General features: G+C 41.5%; 1 protein-coding gene across 1 annotated transcript in view; it reads left to right on the top strand.

Annotated features, from left to right (window-relative positions):
• The window catches only part of SNTB1 (syntrophin beta 1), a 121,610-nt gene that overhangs the window by 42,236 nt on the left and 58,324 nt on the right, over positions 1 to 21,050 (top strand). The window contains exon 2 of the mRNA XM_005479568.4: positions 14,422 to 14,638. Coding sequence (XP_005479625.1) covers positions 14,422 to 14,638 — 217 coding nt within the window. The remainder of the gene's footprint in view (positions 1 to 14,421; positions 14,639 to 21,050) is intronic.

The raw sequence follows: 21,050 nt of genomic DNA, 5'->3' as shown, positions 1-21,050 counted from the left end.
ATAATTATTTCTGTTCCCAAGTAGGAATAGGAAGATCCGGGGTGCAGTAGGACTGGTTGCAAGTCTGGGAGAGAAGCTGTTGGTAGCCCATTGGGTTAGTCTTGCTGGAAAGTGGAACATGACTTGATTGGCTGTGGTTTTCTCTTGGTGTTTTACTTCTCCTGAAGAATTTTTTGAGCTTTTCATCTCCTGAGCACAGCAGGCATCTGCACAATTACTGCGGCATGATGCAAAGAGAAGGGGGAGAAAGTGTTGCCTTGACTGTGGGATCCTGACAAACATTATTTAAACCATTGGAGAAGTGCAGCAGATTGACTCCCTGGCCGTCACTGCTGATAATGCTGCTCATAGAGCTTGTCAGCATTCCAGCTCCACGTTTTTATAACCATTTAATTACTGCCTGTACTGAATGTAGCTGGAATTCGCCATTGCAGCTAATGCTCTGGAAATGCACTGTAGACTATAAGAAAGTGAAGAATTTCAAGGAGATAGACAGGCAGTAATGAGTTTGCTCATCCTGTTAGGTAACATCTCTTTAACAGCCCCAATAAACAGTCTGTTTGTTTTGTGTTTGCGTGGCTTGTGGTTTTTGGTTTTGTTGGGGTTTTTTTGTTTTGTTTTTTAGGATACATTTTGATTTGATAAAGTTTTCTTTTACTTAAAATCACAATCCCTTTCTTAAAACTTAATTTTACTTTATATTATTAAATATATTTTGTCTTTTAATTTCTTCTAACTCCCCCTGCCTGGCAGAAGGTGGTGGTGGCCATGCCGTGGTCCAGCATGGATACCTCATTCCTGCTTTATCCAAGGCATCCATTTGCAGAGAGCACTAAAACTCCACTGCCAGAAATTGATCTGACTGGTGGGTGCTGAGCTGCTGTGAAGTGACCTGAAAATACTAGTTAGAGAGTGCTATGAATGTTGTAAAGATATTTTGTCAGGGAGACAATATTTCTGTGTAATGGTAGATAGAATTCCTGACATGAACATGTTCTCATCATTCACCAGAGCACATGTAGCTCGTGGGATGCCTCTGCCCTTGCTGCTGTGCTTTCCCATAGGGGCAGCTCTGCAAGCACAGCCTGGGAACTGCTTGCAACACCTATCCCAGCACAGGGCACTGCCAGGGTGGGAGAGGAGCTGGGGTCCAGCAGCAGCTGCTGCTCCCTGTGTGCAGCCTCTGCACGAACAAAGGGGGAGAGGCAAGGGCAGCCTGGCTCAGCAGCACTGGCAGTGCTCAGCAGCACTGGCTGTCTCTGTGCCCCCTCTCTTTCCTCCTTCCCTTCCTTAGCAGGAGAGTTAGGAGGCTGCTGCTGTGGGAAGGAAAGGGTAAAAGGGAGGGTGAGGTGTTCTGGGCAGCGAGGGAAGAGACTGGCGCTCAGTGGGGTGGGTGAGAGGGGTGTGCAGTGTGTGCCCATGGCAGGGAGGCAGCAGAGGGGCTGGGGCACACCCTGCCTGAAGGGGAGCTTGCTGCTCCCTTCCTGAAAGAGGAACAAATGTAGGATTGGTTCCAGGGGTTGAGGGGTAGAACCCCTGTGATCAGGTAACAGCTGCTGGAGGAATGGGAAGCCAGAAATCTCTCACAGTACCCTAGGACATGGCATGTGTTGAAAAGATGCATGAACATCTGCGTACATTTATAAATGTCCATGTGTTACTGAACTGGCTTGTGTCTATATAGTTGCTCTGTTGTATATCTGCTGCTACTGAATTATCTCATTAACACTTTTGTTGAAGAGGGCTTTCTGGTCATTGATCATTAGTGTCACTGCGTGCTAAGTACAAATCCTATAAACCTCAGTGTGAGCCAGGTCTGGTGTTTGTAAGCTAAGCTGAGATCCAGGGATTGTGCTGTCAGGCTGCAAGAATCCTACGAGTCTCCTAGTCCTGCCTCTGAGGGTGATGATGATTTGTCCCTTCAGTGGGCTAAGGCAAGGAGGCAGTGCAATATAAATAGTGTGAAAAAAAGTCTGGAGGAAGCTGAAGTGACCTAGGAATAGTCTGTTTACTGGCACAAACTTCAGAACTGGTCTGCCCTCTTTGCAATTGATAGGCTTGTACATTCTCTAATCTATCATACATTTAATGAAACAACTACAGAATAACCCTTGGTTGAGCAAAGAGTGTATACAGCACTCCAGTGTTCTCAGCTCTTAATGTGGGATAACTAGTGGGCCATTTTTTATCCACCAGAATAGGTTTCTAACACACTCTGTGCTGGAAGAGATGTAAATGTCGCAGACATACCTCTGCCACCAGCTAGCTTAAAATCCTCTCCCAGATCCTCATGTTTTTTTCTTAAATTCAATAACCAATCAGGCAGATTCCTCAAAGGTTTTGCTTTAGGCTCTCCATCTGCCACCAACTTTATTTCAGCCTCTTACAGTCTCTAAAAAGGAGGCAGTTGCAGAATTGGTCTTTAAAGAGTTGTAGATGAGTATTGAATTACAGATAGATATTGAATTGTAGATAAATATTGAATTATCAGTTTCTGATATTTGCTGAAATCTAGAATTTCAGACTTGTCCTTTAAAAACAGGAGCACAAACCTACAATAGCAGTAAGGCCAATTTATGCTTATTTATGTGAGTGATCTCTTTAGAAATTCATGTTGATATGATGCTCATGGTCTTTGGTGTGCAAGATGAGAGAAGAGTCACCCTGACTGTAGGGATACAGGCAGGCTGGTGTTTGCAATCTACACTGAGGTATGGTGTCAGCACTAAAGCTGACCCCAAAGCTCTTTTTCAGTGGTTCCATTTGGGATATCTCTTGTTGAACTGGAGTTCAACAGCTACTCATGCTGCTACATAACCTGCGAGTGTTAGTTTTCCTCCCACTTCCCATTCTTTGCTTCTTTATAGACTATTCATATATTCAGCTGTTACCATTTGACCTGAGCTAATTCCCACTGATAATGAACCAAGTGACTTTGGCAGAAATTGTAAGTGACCTTGAGATCAGAAGCTTTTTGAGGCAGAAATTATTCTTGATACGTTCTTTCCCCCTCTGTGCCCATCAGTGCTGCTGCTGTTAAAAAAAAAAGGCAAAAAAAAAAAAAAAGCAGCAGCACTGATATAATCTGATTGTGCTCTCTGCAAGTAGCAGAGAGACCTGCCCTTGAGCTAAATAAAGCAAACAAGCCTCAAACAGATAGTTATCCCTGTTGTGTATCCCCAAGCCTGTGTAAAAGCACAGATGATGTGGCTGAGAAAGCTGTGCTTTCAGCTCCTCATTTCAAAGGTGCTCCCACACCAGAGCATAAAGAAAACCAGTTGCACTAATGAAAATGCACATGTATTATCCTTAGCTTTCACTCTGCAAGCCTTGCAAGCTTGTTTACTTTTGCAACAGGATTATCCCCAGGTCTCACAGGACAGACATACAAGCAGGGTATTTTTTCCCCCTTTTTTGTGCGTTGGCCTGAACTTGTGAAGCCAAGACAGAGATGGGGAGGTTCAGCAGAGCTGCTGTCAGTCTGCCCATGTATTGAGGACTTTTCATTCTGTGTGCCTTGAGGCCACTCTGCCTGCCCATACAGGCTCTGCTGGGCATCCTCATCTGCCCAACTGCTCCCAGTCACTTCAGCTGCCCTTGCTTCAGACAAGTGCTTTCACATCTATATTTATATCTAACAGCAGAATTCAGGCTCCAGTGTGAAAACCCTTTATACCTGAGGTGGTGCTGAAAGTTTATGTCTTGATGGAATCCCTTCTTCGGAAGTAGCAGTGAGAACAACGGGAAATTCTTGCCACTATTCATTGTGAAAGCATCCTAGCAACTGTGTCACTCCAGTCAGGTTTATTCAGTGTTTTTACAAACAGCACCTGCTACTGCTGTCTCTGTTACAGGGAATGCAGTGCAGCTGTAACAACATGGGGAGATATGTGCATGATTTTTACTGTGGGCTCTTCTGCCTGCTTATTTTCTTGTCGTGTCCCTATTGTCCTTTAACTTGTTCTCGATTTCTAAGGTCTTTGGGAGGGGACCAGCTTTTTGTTCTGTTTGAACAGCATCTGAGGCTGTCATGCCCTGGTTCCTCACTAATCCTGGTAAGTGGTCCAGTAATACAAATAGCAAATAAATTTGAGATACAGACAAATTACCATTCTTCTCACTGATTAAACAAATGGTTTTCTCTGTGCTGATTTGAACCGGTTGCATTTTATTACAGCCCTTTGAAGCTCAGTTTCTTTTCCAGCCTCTGTTATCAGCCTCCTCTACTAGTTGACCGAAAAGTACTTGGCAGGTAGTTTGCAGACTTTGAAAAACAATAGATTGTACTATTTTAACCTGGCTTTGACCTAACCTGGAACAGTCAAAACCGGTGTTTAGCAAATGTGTTTTGATGTGCCGAGTCGACTCCACTTGCTGGAAGCAGCTGCTGAGAGCAGCCTGTGCCCTACAGGAGATGGGGGGACTGTGCTGGCCTCAGCATCAGCACAGGGCCAGGGCAGACTCAGCAGCTCTCTACAGTAGGGCTGGAATGAAGCAGGGAATTACTTTACCCTTAAATTGAAGATTAATGTGATTTTTTTTTTCTGGGACAGAAAACACTGCTTGTTTTTTGTAAGGATCAAGTGCCCACTGAAACGGGATTATATTTACATTATTATTGCAGGGCGATCTGTGAAATAGGCTTTCTGTGCCTCAGTAAAGAGCCATGACCCCTCACAGAGTTATCTTTTAAGCTGCATGCTAAACCCAGGGGGGCTTATGGCTCAAAGCTAATGGGGATTTAACTTCTCACTGAAAGGAATTTGCAGCCTAACCCTGTTAGATGCTCTTTGCTCTCATTGATTAAATGCCCAGTCCACTGCAAGAAACCTAATAGAATCATAACTGTATAAATTTTCCAGATGACAAAATGGATGCTGGGAAACTCTATGCAATATTTATTAGAAAAGGAGTTTGATCTTAAAAAGTCATTTTAAATCAAAATGTCAATTCACAGTTCTGTTTTGTTTGTAGAGAAAGAAAAGAATTTGAATGAAGATGTATTTTTAAAGCACTTCACAAAACCATTTCATGGAAAAAAACAGTTTCTGAAATCAGTATTTTTGTGAGGATTCACTGTGTTTTGTGAGTTCACTGTGTTCACTAATTAGTTTTTGAGATCTTGTCTGTAGAATAGTTTTAGATGAGGCTATTTAAAAGTAATAAACCTGCCCCTCCTCCCAAGTATTTCTCACCCCAAATTGCATTATGTGCTGAAGTTCCAGGAGGACCATATTCCATCACAGATCATTGGCATTTTTTAAGATACAGTAACTGTAGCTCCTCAGGGATGAGAACAGAGGAGCTGTCGTCTTAGTAAGAGACTTTGAGATGCAAAGAGCAGCACACGATGCCATCCACAGTCCTATGGCAGCACAGTTGGGTTTCAGTCTCAGTCTCTTTCGGTGCGTCACTTCTGAGAATTTCCCATGCCTGCTCCAAGTGCAGGTGGTTTCTGAAAACCTTTTAGCTGATGCTAATGACTGGTGTGCTTGTTCTTCAATTGTTGATTGTTGTAGTTTGTTGATAGGATTTCAGTGGCTTATTCCTAGAGAAAATCATAATCCCTGGTAGAAAAGAGCTCCATTCACTTGGGAGCCAAAGACCTGAGGCACAAGGATGTGGTTTAATGTTTCATTGTCCAACTCTTTTCATCACCCTTCCTGCATATACAGTCCTGTTTCCTTTACCCCTTGCAATACAAGGGGTGGTGTCATGTGAGCTCTTCTCTCCATTCCAGTGCTTCAGCAAGCAATTTATCTGCTTCAGGTAGTTTTTTTTTGCCTGTAGATGAGCCAGGAAATAGGTGTACAGCTAAGCCTCATCCTAGGTCTGCCACTTTCCTGCTGGGTAGTCTTGCAAGTGACTTTAGGTAGAGTGAGGCAGGTGTGAGGCTGAGCTTGGGCTTTGAAACCAGACATTCTGGATATGGCCATTGGCCTGTCCCGTTGGTAAGGTTGCAAACTAAAGGATTCCCCAAAACAAAGACTTTTATAATGATCTGATGCCTTTTGGTGTACAGCCCAGCCACAGGAGTTACAGCAAGTTCTAAGCTGAAGGCATGCCTGACTTTGTTAATTTTGAAAGATCTTGGTATTGTCCAGTGAAAAGTGAAAAGGGTGAACTGAAACCTTGCAAGTGATTGCAGCTCTGCTCTTCAAGATAAATCCTGGAGATCTTAGAAGATCCTCAAAGGTCTTCTCATAGGGAGAAAATAGTAGGCATTGCAAATCCAGTTTTCAATGGCACTAGGATCTCTGTGACTTGTTTAAAGAGAAAAAGTAATATAGGTAGAAATTGAGTGCAATGCTGAGAACTGTCTATGACTTACTGCATGACTTTGAGGAAGGCAGTTTAACTTGCCTGTGTCAGTTTAGCCATCTGTAAAAGAGGTACAATCATACACAGCATAGTAATTTCCCTCTCAGTGAGTGCCATTTTCAGTCTACCCTGTACTTCTTAATGATTTGTGTGCCTGCTGAAATAACAGCATCCTCTAAAACCATGATACCCTTATGTATTTTTCACATAATCACTAGCGGCTGAAATATTTGTTCTGACACTTGAGATTACTCATGTAAATAGAAAAATTATAACAGGCTGGCAATGCCAGACACCTTGAATTCCATCTGAGTGTGTGGGTGATGGGAGAGGGATCTATAAATACTGACAGAGGCAGGGAAACAAGCATGAGCAGCACACAAGAAATTCTGAATCAACTTATTCCTGACATATAGGTAAAAGATTTTAAAGTGTAATGTCAGTTTTGGGTAGGAGAAGGCCCTTAGAAATCTAAGTGCTACAGTTCCATTGAAGAAATGTGTTTTGCTCCATTTCTCTGCTTTACATGAAGTTACATTTTTCTGTTGTACCTTTGAGTGGGGTTACATACTCCATTTGACTAAACTACATAATTTTTCCTTTTTCACTTTTTTTCTTTCCTTTTTTTTTTTTTTTTTGGTTAAACTTAGAACACATTCAGCTTTGGGGACAAGCAGAAGCTCCAGTTTGGTTATCAGTGAGTGACTCACAGGTCCTACAATGCTTTTTCTCAAAATGTGACTGCTAATTTCCATGTTCAGCTCCCAAATTGCCAGTTTCAGATGTTTTCCACTTCCATTATGAAAGATCTGTGTAGTTCTAATTGCGGAGTTCAGTGTCACATAACAATGTAGCAAATGAGCTGTGCCACATTTTACTTAAAAATGTAGTAGGTTAGGCAGCTACAGTCTTTAGGTTTTGGCAGTAGTTTTTTTCAATTTGTTGTTTATTTGATATGAGACATTTGTACAATGCAGCTGCTTCTTATTCTCCATTGAGTCCTGTTTCTTTTGAGTTCAAGCTCTTCAAGATAGCATCAGTGTCTCCTAGATAAAGCTACAAGCATCTTCTTTTTAACCAAACATTGTACTTCTGGGATTTACAAGCTAAAATTTGTTTTTCAGATTATGAAGAGATGTATATGCCTTTATTTTGCTGCAGTACGTAAAGTTTTTGAAAGATAGATTAATAGCTTATGGGACCTTGACTCTAGAATTCATGCAGTTATTGTTAGTGACATATCAAAACTCTGAACTGAATACATCCAATTGATTGAAACAGAAACTTTGAAATTTAAAATAAACTAAATTACTTGAAGGAAACTAGCACATTCAGTGTAGTAGGTATGAGTAATGGACATTATAATGGAAAATATTGAGAAACATCCAATGGAAACAGTCTGACTTTGGATTATTATTATTATTATTATTATTATTATTATTATTATTATTATTACTACTACTACTACTACTACTACTACTACTACTACTACTACTACTTCTTTACCAGTTTGAAAATTTTGTGTACCAGGTTATTGACAACCTGTTACTGCTTTTAATCAATTTATCAGCTTAAGTGCTGGTGTCACATATTCAGCCTCCTGTTCCACTGTGATTCTGTGTGACACAAGTTTGTGTCTGATTAGTTACTTTTAATCTGCTTTGAAGAGAAATAGAGAAAATCTCACCCCAGCACTGAAATCCATCCTGCATTCCTCGAGCATGCATGTTGTTGACTTCAAACATGAGCTTTATTATCAGACCATGGAAGTTGAGCTCACAAAGGAGCTGAAGGGGGATGGTTAGCAGTGCCCAGCTCCAGGTGACCGCAGAGAGAAGTGACTGCAGGTGAAGCTTTCAGGCTGTCTGCTGCTGAGCTGTGTGCTCTGCTCGTGCTGCTCCATGTGCAGTACAAAATCATAGCTCGTGGAGGAATGAAAAGGAATTATTATTTAGAGGCTTTACAGCTGACAAAATTGATACACTGCATAAGGTATGAAGACATATAAAGCCTTCCCTCCCTAGAAAATATTTATGCTGAGGAAACTCAAAACTGTTGAAGAAGTGTTGGTGAAGGGAGACATCAGGCCTAGGGAATCAGTGGCTGAATCAGCCCACACCACTGGCAAAGTCTCAGGAAAAGAATCAGAGTAAGGGAGGAGTTTTTGGTGTTACACAGAAGCAGGGAATGGCCTGGGAATGTAATCTGCATTATGTGTGTAAGCTTCACCAGTGCTGAAACCAGAGTGGAGGCCCCTCGTGTGGATGGGAAGGAGGAGGTGGCCCCAGGGGCTGCTCCAGCCAAGACCTGTGCTGGGTTTTCCCCTGCCTTTTCTTAACTTCTAAGACATTTTTAGTGGTCAGTTATGTTTTTTGAAGTCTGATGTAGATAACACAGTGTGGCTAATCACTGTGACCTATTCAAATTGTCAAACCCATGAGGTTTCACAAACTGCATACTTGCATGGCTTCCTAAGAAGAGCTTATTTAGTCCCATTTTCTCCTGTTTGATGGGGCCAGGACTGCAAATCTCTTGCCTTGTTGACAAAAAATTCTCTTAACTACATAAAATTGCTTATTGCAAGGTACTTTGAAGGTACTGCCTTCATTTGTTGAGTGCAAGTGTGTGATGGTGCTTATATCCCTACTTAACATAGCTTCACCTTTCCAATAAAAGCAGCTGCAAATTTAAAAGCACACTGTGAAGTATTCTTTATATTTTTAAAATGCAGTTGTTGATCTTTTAAAAAACTCAAACTTGAAGCCTGATTGCTTACTAGCTACATTTAGGGCCAATTGCTAAGGTGTTCCTTTCTGGTAAACTTTATCTTAAAGATGTCTTTGTCTTCTGGATCTTTCTGAAGTTATTCTTTTGAAATATTCTTTCTTGTATTCCACGTAAGAAGTATAATAAGTGCAATATATTTTAAAAAGGATTTAAAACAGTCCCTTATGATTTAAATCCAAGCCTGTCTCTTTAAGAGATGAATAGACAATTCAGTGAATTCAATGGAATTATTTTAAAAACAGCAGAAAAGCACAGTCTTACTACAGTGTGAGAAATGGCAAAAGCATTAAGGAGATTTTTATTCTTACAAGGTGTTTATTTTAACTAATTTCTATCTTCTCCCAGAGGTGGAAGTCTGATGCTTTTGGCAGATCAAGAGGTTTACTATTTCACATCCATTTCAGCATGGGGGAAAGCAGATGATGTTAATGGATAATACTTGTCCGAGTGTAGTAACAGATGTTTCTGTAGGAAATGTAGTGGAAACACAGACAAGCAGGATTGTTGACTGTTTTTTGGTTTATGCCCAGATTAAAGCTGCTGAAAGGATCATGTGATGTGTCTTCATAGATGGTCTGATTCATAAATTCTTTTCTTTGTGTTGTAGTTTTGATGATGGCACCAGCAGCTCATCTCATTTTTATACAGTGCTTCACTGTAAGGCATGCACTTGGCTTGAGTTTAGAGGAAATTTGATCTCTCACATAAAGCCTAGCAGGCAAATGCTGGTATTATGTTAGAGGACACTCTGTGCTTTTCTCCTGCAAAGGGGAATTCCTTGATCAAGTGTCTTCAATCAGATTCGGGTATGTTGCTCCCTTTACTTTTGTATTGTAAACCTACACATCCTGTCCTCATTCCTGTAGTAACAAAAGAGCTTTCCTCAGGCTTGCTGGCTTCCCCTCAGTGCTCTTTGTCCTCCCTCCTAGGAAACAGTTTGAGTGTGTCAGAAGAGTCCCAGCTCCTCAGAAAGGCGTCTGGCCAAGAACCTGACCAAGTTGGGCTGTAGTATTTCTCTCATTAAAAGCCTGCTTCTTCCCCCCAAAAAGTCATCTGTGAACAGTAACAAAGCATTCATTGTGGAGTCCTTGGACTTGGCAGAAGCACAAATAAATGAAGTGCTTTTTTGGAAGCTACACACCCTGTCTTGCAGATCAAAAAATAAATCCAAACTGTTTCAATGTGTATCAGTGGATTAATTCATTTGATTGCCACTTCCCTTCCTCTTCTCTTTGTGGGGAGGGCCACTCCGGAGATTGGAATTTTAGTTGCTTGACCACAGTTTCTTATTAGTGGTGCAGCGAAAGGGTATGGATCATTAATTAGTACTGAATATAAGGATCTCTGAAGTTGAGCTATAGCATCAAATGAGTTTAGACAACTCCTGACTAAACTTACAGTCTATAAGTAAATTGAGTTAAAATAATGAAACTATTAGATTTTTTTCCTGAGTCCCTGCATGTTGTTTTCTGTGTTTGCAGTATTCTTAGGGTCTTAAAGATTGTGGCATTTTAATATAAATACATATTTAATATTTGTATATATGTTAGACATATGTACGTACTCCAAAGATATATTTGTTAGACATATGTATATACTCCAAAGATATATATGTGTATACGTGCCTATAAAATAGTTATTCATAATTTAAAATTGTTATGCAATGGCATGCTTTATTTTATTAATATTTTGAGGTTTTAATTCATTAGGTAGTTTCAATGGCAATATATAAACACAGTGTTTTTGATAGTCGCTTTCTTTTTCAGTCAGTACTTGAATTTGTGCCACTAGATCCAAAAGAAATCCAGCTCTTGAATGTAATGCTCTGAAAACAAAGTATTATTCACTTTATTACTTTAAAGTCCAATAGACTGTATAATCTTTTTTCTGGTTTTAAAACTTGATGATGGAAGTGAATTGTATAACTGCAGTTTAACTTTGCTCTGTCCATGATTCTCAGTTAGTGCAGTGTGGAATAGGAATATGCCTATAATAGATACTGGTATCAACTTGTTTTTTGCTATGTAGATTAAGAAATGGCTAGTGAACAGGCTGCAGAATGTAAAAGTGTAGGGTCATTCTAAATTGCTATGTATGTAGTAGGGTTGCTGGTGCATTGTTATAAAATAGCATGTTCCTGCAGTATTTGCTCCCAGAATTTAGAGGTAAATAGGAAATAATTGCTGATAAAACTTATGAGTCATCTGAACAATGTGTGCCTGATCTCAGCTAAATTCATAAACTGGACTTTGGTTATGGACATGTAATTACAGATGTTGGTGAAGTAAATGGAAAGCAGTGGCTCTGAAGTTTAAGTAGTAGCAAAAAATTATATAAATTGATCAAGTTCTGCCACCTGTTCCACTCCCATATTATATTTGTGCTTTTATATGTATCCATTTGGGGGCTTTTAAAATATGAATCACACCTGAATTGCAACAGCCATAAAGTCTGGGCTGTAAAACTCAGCAGAATTCAGCCATGAATTGAGACCTGTGCTTGTGTTTGGTAGGAAGTAGAATGTTATTAGTAGAAGCTAGGATTTTTTTTTTAAATTTAATTTTTTTATTTATTTACAGAAAGCATATATTTACTACATGTTTTCATTCTACTGTGGAATTTCATATGAAGATGTTGTTAGCAGTTTATTAGTGCTTTAGGAGCTCTTTGTTCATATCCCTAGGGCTGAGGAACCATCTTCTGTGGAGATGTAGTAGAAGCTAGATGTCTGTGAGTTCAGAAGTTGGAAGGAATTTTCATAGGATGTACTTCCTCAGGGTAGTTTCTTGGCTTTTGCGGTGTTTGAGGCTCAGTTTCTGGAAAGAGGATGGTGTTTCTGCTCTCCCCCTATTCCTGCTTCCTTTTTCATGGGAGTTTATGAAGGACTACAGCTGTCTGCCATGAATTCACCAGTACATCGCATGGAAACTTGGCTTTTGGGACATGGAAAGGCTGCCTCTTTTCTTCTGTCCTGTCTCTGGGGAGTTAAATTCACATTTTGTGTTCTGCTTAAGGTTCCAGCCAAAGTTTTTACTTCAGCTTCCTTCCTCCCGCTGCCCCTCTCTCCTCCTCTTAATTATGCCAGGGTTGAATGGATATAACTGCAACTGGAAAAGGACAAAAATAGCACAGATGAAATAAAGATTCTATTGAGACCTGGACCTTTATTTGGAATCACATTTGCTGGCATGTCATTGTACCACTGTTCAAAAACTGACTGTATTACTTTTTTCAACAGAGCAATCATTAATCTCTAATTTTAAAGGGAACAAAATTTTGTTTGAAGTTGAGCGTGATTTTCACAGCTTCAGCTGTTCCGCCCATGGAAATTAATGACAAGGTCGTGTTCAGTGTTAACAGGAATAGATTCACACATCTGTATCTGTTCTGTTCTTGGCTTCCCTAAGGCTGTGAGTACATCCAAACCGAGATGGCAGCTGCTGAAACCAGTATCTCTATGACACTGGCAACAACTGCTTATTTTCAGCACCTCTGAAAATCATGTAATTTTTGGAGTCCGCAAAGATGACCACTGGTTTGAGGAGTTAGGTGACACCGCTTTTTAGATAATGGACTTTAGGTAGATATCTAAAAAGTTTTTAAAAATCAATCTCAACTCTTTTTGCCTGAAATAGTTTCTGGAAGCCTGGCAGAGTTCTTTGCCAACTCTTTCCTGAGAAGGGAATGAATTAATTTAAGAATATACTCAGAATGTGGTCGGACAAGGAACTAAAACAACAGTGTTCAGTGGACTGCCTTTCTGATAAATCACAAATTGTCCTTCCCAAAAAGGAATATCCTAAACAGAGAAATCCTTGTGATTGAAGTTAACGTATTTTTTTAAAAAGGATAAAATGAACAATGGCAAGATGGGCACTAAGGTGTTTTTGGAGAAAAAGAGCAATAGGTGCTCACAGAGCCTGGACTCTAGATTTGTACTGGTTTCTCTCTTGGTAAGTTTTTTATGAAATGCCTTGAAATAGTGCTGCTGAAGCTAATCAGCTGATCTGTAGTTTTGATAATAGGAACACTGTTGTTCTTCTCCAGTCTTCTGAATACTTCTCTTGCTTTCATTTTGAACTTAAAAACTTCAGTTGGCTTTCCCTAATTTAACATCCTTCACCACAATGCCCTTTTGTAATTTACCCACCTTTTTGTTATTCAGTCATTCCCAGCTTCTTCAGCTGAGCTGACACGATGATCTGCACCATTTCCTTGAAATGTTCTCCCACAGCATTTTAATAACTTCCCCAAGCAAGTTCACAATGCCCAGGCCCTTTCAGGTGGTGTCACTGCTGTTTGAGTTGTGGGGACAATCAAGTGGCAGCAGCCAGTGATGCAGTCACAGCTGTGTGCTGGGGGAATATTGGCTTAACCTGGGCACTTAAATGGGATGTGTTGTCTGAGTTCCATCAGGTTTATGAAGGGGAAAGAGGCTTTGACTGTCAGACTTGCCAAGTCCATCAATAGCAAAAGCAACCGTGAGCTTAAACTATGAAAATAATTAAAAAACAAGAGAAAAATGTTGCAGTATTTGCCTGCATAAAGAGGGGAATATGAAGCATATGTGTAAAAAAGGTATAATGCAGTAAGACAATTTAATATAGTAAGATAATTTCAGAATCCTACATTCACTTTTCTTATCCATTCTGGAAAAAAGCCTGTAACAGGCTGAGATCTAATCTGACACCTTCACTCTCATAAAAGGCTCAAATTCCATTTTATTTCCCCAAGAGAAGGATAAGAAGTGACTGGTTTTTGTTTGCTCCACATATATATCTATATGTACAAGTAGATCAGGTAAAACTGCTTCCCAGCAAGCAAAAATGTTATTGAGATTAGTGATGGGACACTGAAAAGTGTGAACCAGAAGCAAGATGTGAATTGGAATCACTGGATGTATTGCTGGGACATTTTATATAGGGGGATAACAGGGTCACCATCACTTGGTTGAATGTCTTTCTTTTAACATCCCTGTGCCTCAGACAGCTCATGGCTTCTCTGTGAAGCAATTGATGCATGACTGCTTACCCACTGTCACAGAAAGGTGGGATGGCTCTCCTGGCCCTACACTGTATGGCTGTATGTTCTTACTTTGCCAGTTCTGTTTTTCTCCCTCATTTTACTCATAGTACCATACTGATACTGGCAGCAGGCACATCTGCATCTTCTGTATTTGCACAGCTTCCCATGAGGGGATGCTTGGTGAGCAGAATTAATGGGTTAACCCCAGTCCAGAGAACTCACACGAGCATGCAACTCCAGAATATTCGTTTATTTATTGTTTTCCATCTCTTTTTCTCTCTTCCACAGTGAAATACATGAGAGAAGCAACCCCCTATGTGAAGAAAGGCTCCCCCGTGTCAGAGATCGGCTGGGAGACGCCTCCCCCCGAGTCCCCGCGCCTGGGCTGCGCCTCTGCTGAGCCCACGGCGCAGCTCTCGCTCTCCATCCACAGGGACAGGAAGACAATTCCCCTCAAGATGTGCTACGTGACACGTAACCTGACAGTGCCAGACCCCGAAAACAGGTGAGTGGGGATTGCCTGGGGCTGGGATTTCACTTGCACCTTGAATGGTTGCTGCCATTTGCTGCACTGGGGTTGGTGAGCAGCACCAGGGCTCCGGCTGCACAGTCCAGCAAGGGGAGCCCGCAGCTTTGGGAAGGGTGGGTGGTGGTGACAGAGCCACATGAGGCGTGGCTCAGCTTTTGGGTTATGCTAGAGGAACCTCAATGCAACAATCCAGCACTTTTGTTGGAAATAAAATCTCGGGAGGTTGTTTTCATCATGATCAAGTGTCTGCTTTTGAAGGAAAAGACACTGTACACACTAATTGGTTACATCCTCCAGGCTGCCTAAATCTGATTCCACTAAATTGCATTTTCTTTCCTTTTTTAAATAAATATTGTTTTAAGAATGGGCTGGTTTGAGTGTATTCAGTTCTGGACATTAAAGTCAAGAAGAGGAGAAAAGTTCCACTTACACGGCATTAATGGGGAGTTTTTGTGACTTGTTTTTTTCTTAATGTTAAAAATAGGATGAGGTTTTACCAGCGCTTATTTATAACATATGTGGAACAGCTGCACTGCACCAGCACACTCCCTGATCCCTTCTCTAACAGCTGCTATTAAAAAAGGGAGCAGTCAAGTCAGTGATACAGACTAATTCTCCATCCAAATAATGGCTTTTTCATTTTTCTGCAGTGCTCAGAAGCTGGTGTAATGCCTTTGATTCTCAGCATTTACATATCGGCATAAACAAAAGTTACATTTTCATTTGCAGAAAAGGATAAGGAGAAGTGGGGAGAGAAGAAAGTGGCTTGGGAAGGATGTAATCTCTGTAATCACTTGCACTGCAATTTAGAAACTTTAGTAGTATCTGTATTGTTTTCCATCTTTCCTTTTTATATTTGTCTGACCTTTTAATTTTCCCCCTCCATACTTTATTGTTTAGTATGACTTCACATTGCCTTGGCTCTTCATCCCACGCAGTGGTTGCCACCATAGTCAGTGTAATTGACTGCTACACCAGTGCAATTGTAAAAATAACGCTAGCAGTCCTTCTCAGCTTAGATCTAGATGTTTATTGATATTGGCCACTCTTTTTCCACATATGTCTGCATAGTTTAAGGTTTGACAGCCGTATCACCTGTCTGAGTGTTTGTCTTTCTCTCTGCCATGGTGTGTATTTTAAAAATATTCATACAGGTCGCATTTTTGGAATCAGTACAATGTATTGATACTTTGCCTGCATTGACTTTATTTTCTCATATTTTTCCCCTTTCTTTTTTGATTTTATTGTAGTTTTCACCTTCTGTCGCTCTCCTGGCTCTCAGTTGGTTTGAGAGCCAGGACTGACTCAGAGGGACACACACTCATGCTCATGATACCTCTGCAATGGAGCTGACTTTTTTGAAGTATGCTACATGAGTGTGTTTTCTTCAGTGTTACTAGGAAGTAATGTGTGGGAGACTCGTATTGCTTGTTATCATGGTTTTCATTTTGTGTTGCTGTCATTTCCTGTGGAAAGAGTGACTTCTGATTTTTACTGTAGTCCAGCACAGTGCAGTCTGAGATGGATTTTTCCATCCAAGCATGCAGTACCTCACCATCGTGGTAGCTGCTGTGTTGTGGTAGCACCCCATGGATTAGCATCTTTACTGGTTTCAGTGTTTTTTAAAAATTCTGAACACTGGAACTCATATTTCCCAGTATTAATGCTATTACAATGCAGTGACCCTTTCTTACTGGAATGCCTTCCAAGATAGAAATCCGATTCCAGAACAATAATTTTGTCTTTGCTCACAGCAGAGCCTAAGCCACGTCCTTACATGCTTACAACAATTCTGTTTCATAACCCAGTGACCTGACACACATAGATTTTGTAACTGATGGTGTCACTTTGCTGGATGGCCTTAAGAGAGCTCTGCTGGCAGGATGCCAAAGCATATGTTGGCCATTAAAGGGCTCCTTTGGACTGTAACTGAGCTAATTTTCGTTTAAGAGCAAGTGTGGACATGGAAAGCCTGAGCTTTCCAGTGCAGTGATTTCTTCACTGCAGGCTGGGGATAATGTCAGCAGCCTTCTGGGACCAGGATGAACTGATTTGATGGCCAGCATGAGAAGATACCTATGTTAAAGGACCCTAAAGGAAATACTTGCTTGTTGGCACTGAATTATCTCCAGTTCTTAGAAAGCTGCAGTGAAATGTGGATTTAATGGGCATGGAGGTGTATTGTTTTTCCCACTAGAGCTGGTAGCACTGCATAGGACTTTTTTCTTCTCATGGAAGACCAACCTCAGTTCAGAGATTCTCAAGTCTGTGTCTACTCTCAGATGGTTTGGTGAACTTGTTATTTTGGAGCAGAAGTGATGTCTGTTGCTTTTACAGCCAGCAGTTCTCAGATGTCTCCTTCACCTGATCTGCCTGCGGGTTCATTCTGGAGGAGATCTTTTCTGTTACTTGATAAAAAAAGCTGTAAGATACCAAGGAGAAGATCCTTAATACAAATAAATACCAAAATCAGTGTGTAGGATTTTTTTTTATGATAAAAGCATGGCAACAGGACAAAAGATGTAGAGCATCTATGCCATTTTTCTCTTGGTGCAGGGCTTGTTATATTTTAGGCTGGAAGAAACTGGTTAAAATAACTGCTACTAAAATCAGTTGTTTGCTGTGTTTTCACTGATAAGTGACCTTTTTGGTGGCAGCAGTAAAAGTTAATGTCAGGCCTCACTGAGGAGCATCCCCTCCTAATGAAGGAACATGTGGAAATGATCATGGCTAGTAATGCCAATAAACAGAAAATCTTCTGCAGTGTAGAAAGCTTTTCATCAATTTCTGGTGATGATATTAAGGAACAGGAGAAAAAAAAAGTCTCTCAGGTGAAATTTTTTCTGTTGGTGCTTTTCAAATCTTGGGAATACAAAGGTACTTCTGTACACAACACAGGAGACACAACATTCCTTGGAGAATGAGACAATGCTATGTGGACGGAAAAGGTTTTCTCATCTGCTCTTGAAGTCACCCTAAAATTCTGCTTGCACATCTTTCAGCCAAACCCAGCAGGTGTGGGCCTGGTCCTGTCAGCACTTGGTGTGCACACATCATGTTCTTCCAGTGTCAGGAGTCCAGAGCAGTGTGATCTCAACGGGAACTTGAGCAGGGTCCAGCATTAATGACTGGGTTCTTCATTGGCATGATTTGGCCCTCTGATGGGAAAGGTTTGCTTTGGTCTGGAAGCTAGGAAAAATGGACTGAGATGGATTCCCAGCAGTGAACTTTTCCTATCACTGTCCATTTCAGGATTGGACTAATTGCAATCAGAAGATAAAATTGATCATGTACATTCTGTAGGTGTGTGTTGGGTTTGCATGGCCAGGTTCTGGTAGCAGAGAAGCCACAGAGGTGGCTTCTGTGAGAAGCTGTCAGGAACTTCCCCCGTGTCCTACAGCGCCAATGGCAGCCAGCTCCAAGGTGGGCCAACTGCTGGTCAAAGCTGAGCCAGTTGGGAATTGTAGTAACACCTCTGTGATGACAGATTTAAAAAGGAAAATAAGAAAGTTGCTTTGCAGATGTAATTGTGGCCAGATAAGATTGGAGTGAGAATATGTGAAAGAAACAGCCCTGCAGCCACCAAGGTTGGTGAGGAAGGAGGGGCAGGCGGTCCTCCAGGGGCTGTAGCAGAGATTCCCCTGCAGCCCCTGGGGAGGCAGCTGTGCCCCTGCAGCCCATGGAGGATCACAGGGATGCAGAGATCCACCTGCAGCTCATGGAGGAGCCCATGCCAGAGCAGGTGGATACCCAAAATAGTCTGTGATGGGAAATCTGTTGTGTGGGAAATCTGTGCTGAAGCAGGTTCCTGGCAGGGACCTGTGGAGAGAGGAGCCCATGCTGGAGCAGGTTTGATGGCAGGGACCTGCAGAGCTGTGGAGAGAGGAGTGACACTGGAGCAGGTTTGGTGCCAGGACTTGTGACCCTGTGGGGGATCCATTCAGGAGCAGCCTGATCCTGAAGGACTGCATCCTGTGGAAAGGGAGCCACACTGGAGCAGTTCATGAAGATCTGCATCATGGGATGGACTCATATTGGAGAAGTTCATGAAGAACTGCATGAGAGGAACCCCACACTGCAGCAAGGGAAGGACTCCTGTCCCTGAGCAGCAGCAGAAACGACCTGTGATGAACTGTGCAGCCCCCATTCCCTGTCTCCTTGTGCCACTGGAGGGGAGTAGGTAGAGCCTGGGAAGGAAAGGGGTGGTGGGGGGGAGAAGGTGTTTTTAAGATTTATTTTGCTTCTCAGTAATCTCAGTGATTTTGTAAGTAATGCATTCAATTAATTTCCTGAAGTTGGAGCTGGTTTTGTCTGTGATGGTATTTGGTGAGTGATTGCTCATGATCCTTATCTCAGCTTAGGAACCTGTTATATTTTCTGTCCCCTCTCCACTAGTGGAGGGGAGTGATAGAGTAACTTTGCTGGGTGCCTGGGATTGAGGGTTGACCTACTACAAGATGGCAGAGGAACTGGCTGGTATCTATTCATTCTGGACTCTGCACAGTGAGCTGCATCTGGGAATTCCCTGAGCTTCCCGAGACATCAAGGAGGTGCAGAACAGGACAGACTGAGACCTATTCACTCCAAAAGCAGCAATAGATTCAAGCAGCTTCACTACTTTGAGATGTTTTTGTTTGTTTGATTTTCTTTTTTTTTTTTTGCCTTGGGAAGTACTGATTCATTGAGTGAAGTATTCACAAGATCAGTTGCAAAGCTATTGCTCCCCAAACTTCCTTTTGCATACATTTTTAAATAATAATTTCTTCTTACATTATTTAATAACAGCTATGTCAGTAATGCACAGTAATAGTGTCCATGAGATTCAACATTTTGAACTGTAGTTGGTGTATAAGTAACTTATACAGCATGAAATAGCAGTATGATTCTAAAATGGCACTTCAAAATAAAACTAATTCTAGTGAATTTGCATGTTCTTACTTTTGTTACAATAAGACATGAAAACAAAAGTTGAAGCTTTTTTAAAGAAAAAACTGAATTTCAAACAGATTTAATATGACATAGTAGAAACAAATCCTTGTATCAAAAAACCTTGAGTCATGAATGCTCACAACAAATATTAGGTATAAGCAGAAGATTGTAAAAATGCAGTAAAAAGACAAACACCTTGAAGTAGGTGAGGAAATGAAAGACCAAGCAGAGTTCCTGCTTATATAATTTAAGGGGAACTGAGGGCATAGGGAGGCAAGTATTAGGCAGTAGAGAAGGTTCTGGATATCTCATTGATGAAAACATGGTCTGGCTCATGCCCCCAGCCTGCCTCTCTCCTCTTTAGAGCACAGGACCATGCCTTGGTTCTGCCAGTGTCACCAGGCCCTGGTGTGCAGAGCAGATGCTGATTCTCCTCCAAGAGCAGTGTGCCTTAGAGGTGCACCTTTGCAGCCTGGGGTTTTTCTCTGCTGTTGGGGGAATGGTTTCTCTGAGTCACTTAAGTTTGGGGCTCACAGAGGGCAGGGCTGTGTCACAGAGTGACCAGAGATGAGTTACAGCCGCTCTTGGAGAGCACAGGTCACACTTACCTTGTTTTCTGCCTCTTAGGAGGTGGTTTGACAGCACTCAGCATAGTCAGTGGCACTGGCATAGCAAGCCCAGGTGGGGTTTGTGATGGGCAGAGGCTGAGCCCTGCACCAAGGAGGAAGGAGGTGATGCCCATTTCCAGCACTGTGCTGGCACTGCTGACACGCTGGAGCTGTGCCACTCCTGGGTGGACATCCACAGCTCTGTGGGGCTTCCTGGGGAGGTGGGAATTTATTTCCCTAGTGCACAGTACTGATTTAGCTGGACTGGGCTCTGGTTTAGGAAGCCTTTTTTCTGTTCCTCTATATTGTAGGTTGGCAAGGAAAGACAAAGAATTTATGTCTGTATGGGGGATAGAGCATGGGTAAAGATACAGAATGGGTGCATTACCAGTATTAAAAGTTGCCCTCCACATCTCCTCAAGGAATTTGTGCTTTGCTCCTTGTGTTGTTATTGAGCTGCTCTCTGGCTGTAGAGCCTCTGTGAAATGCACAGACCATACTTAATTCATAGTGTTGTTGTGAGTTACAGCTTGAGATCCTTGGATGAAAGGCACATAGCAGTTAATTATCATTATTGGTACAGACATGTTGTACTGTGTGAATATCAATAAGTCCTTTGAAGAAGTCATTGAGCATGCTTGAGTCAGTCTGATTTATATCAAGAATTTTTGTTAGCATTTGGGTTTTTTTCCTGGTGGGCTGTGTTTATTATCTCCTTAGATTACTATATCAACAATCCAACATTAAAGTAAAGCAACTTGAAAGAGTATAATTCAAATCCAGAAAAGAACAAAAGTGCCGATAATCAGGGTGAAACTCTGGTTGACTCTTCCCTCATCCTTAAATCACCC

This window comes from Zonotrichia albicollis, chromosome 1, assembly GCF_047830755.1.
Source record: "Zonotrichia albicollis isolate bZonAlb1 chromosome 1, bZonAlb1.hap1, whole genome shotgun sequence".
NCBI classification, from domain to species: domain Eukaryota; kingdom Metazoa; phylum Chordata; class Aves; order Passeriformes; family Passerellidae; genus Zonotrichia; species Zonotrichia albicollis.
The sequence above is the reverse complement of the archived record's forward strand: the minus strand, read 5'-3'. Positions and strand labels throughout refer to the sequence as shown.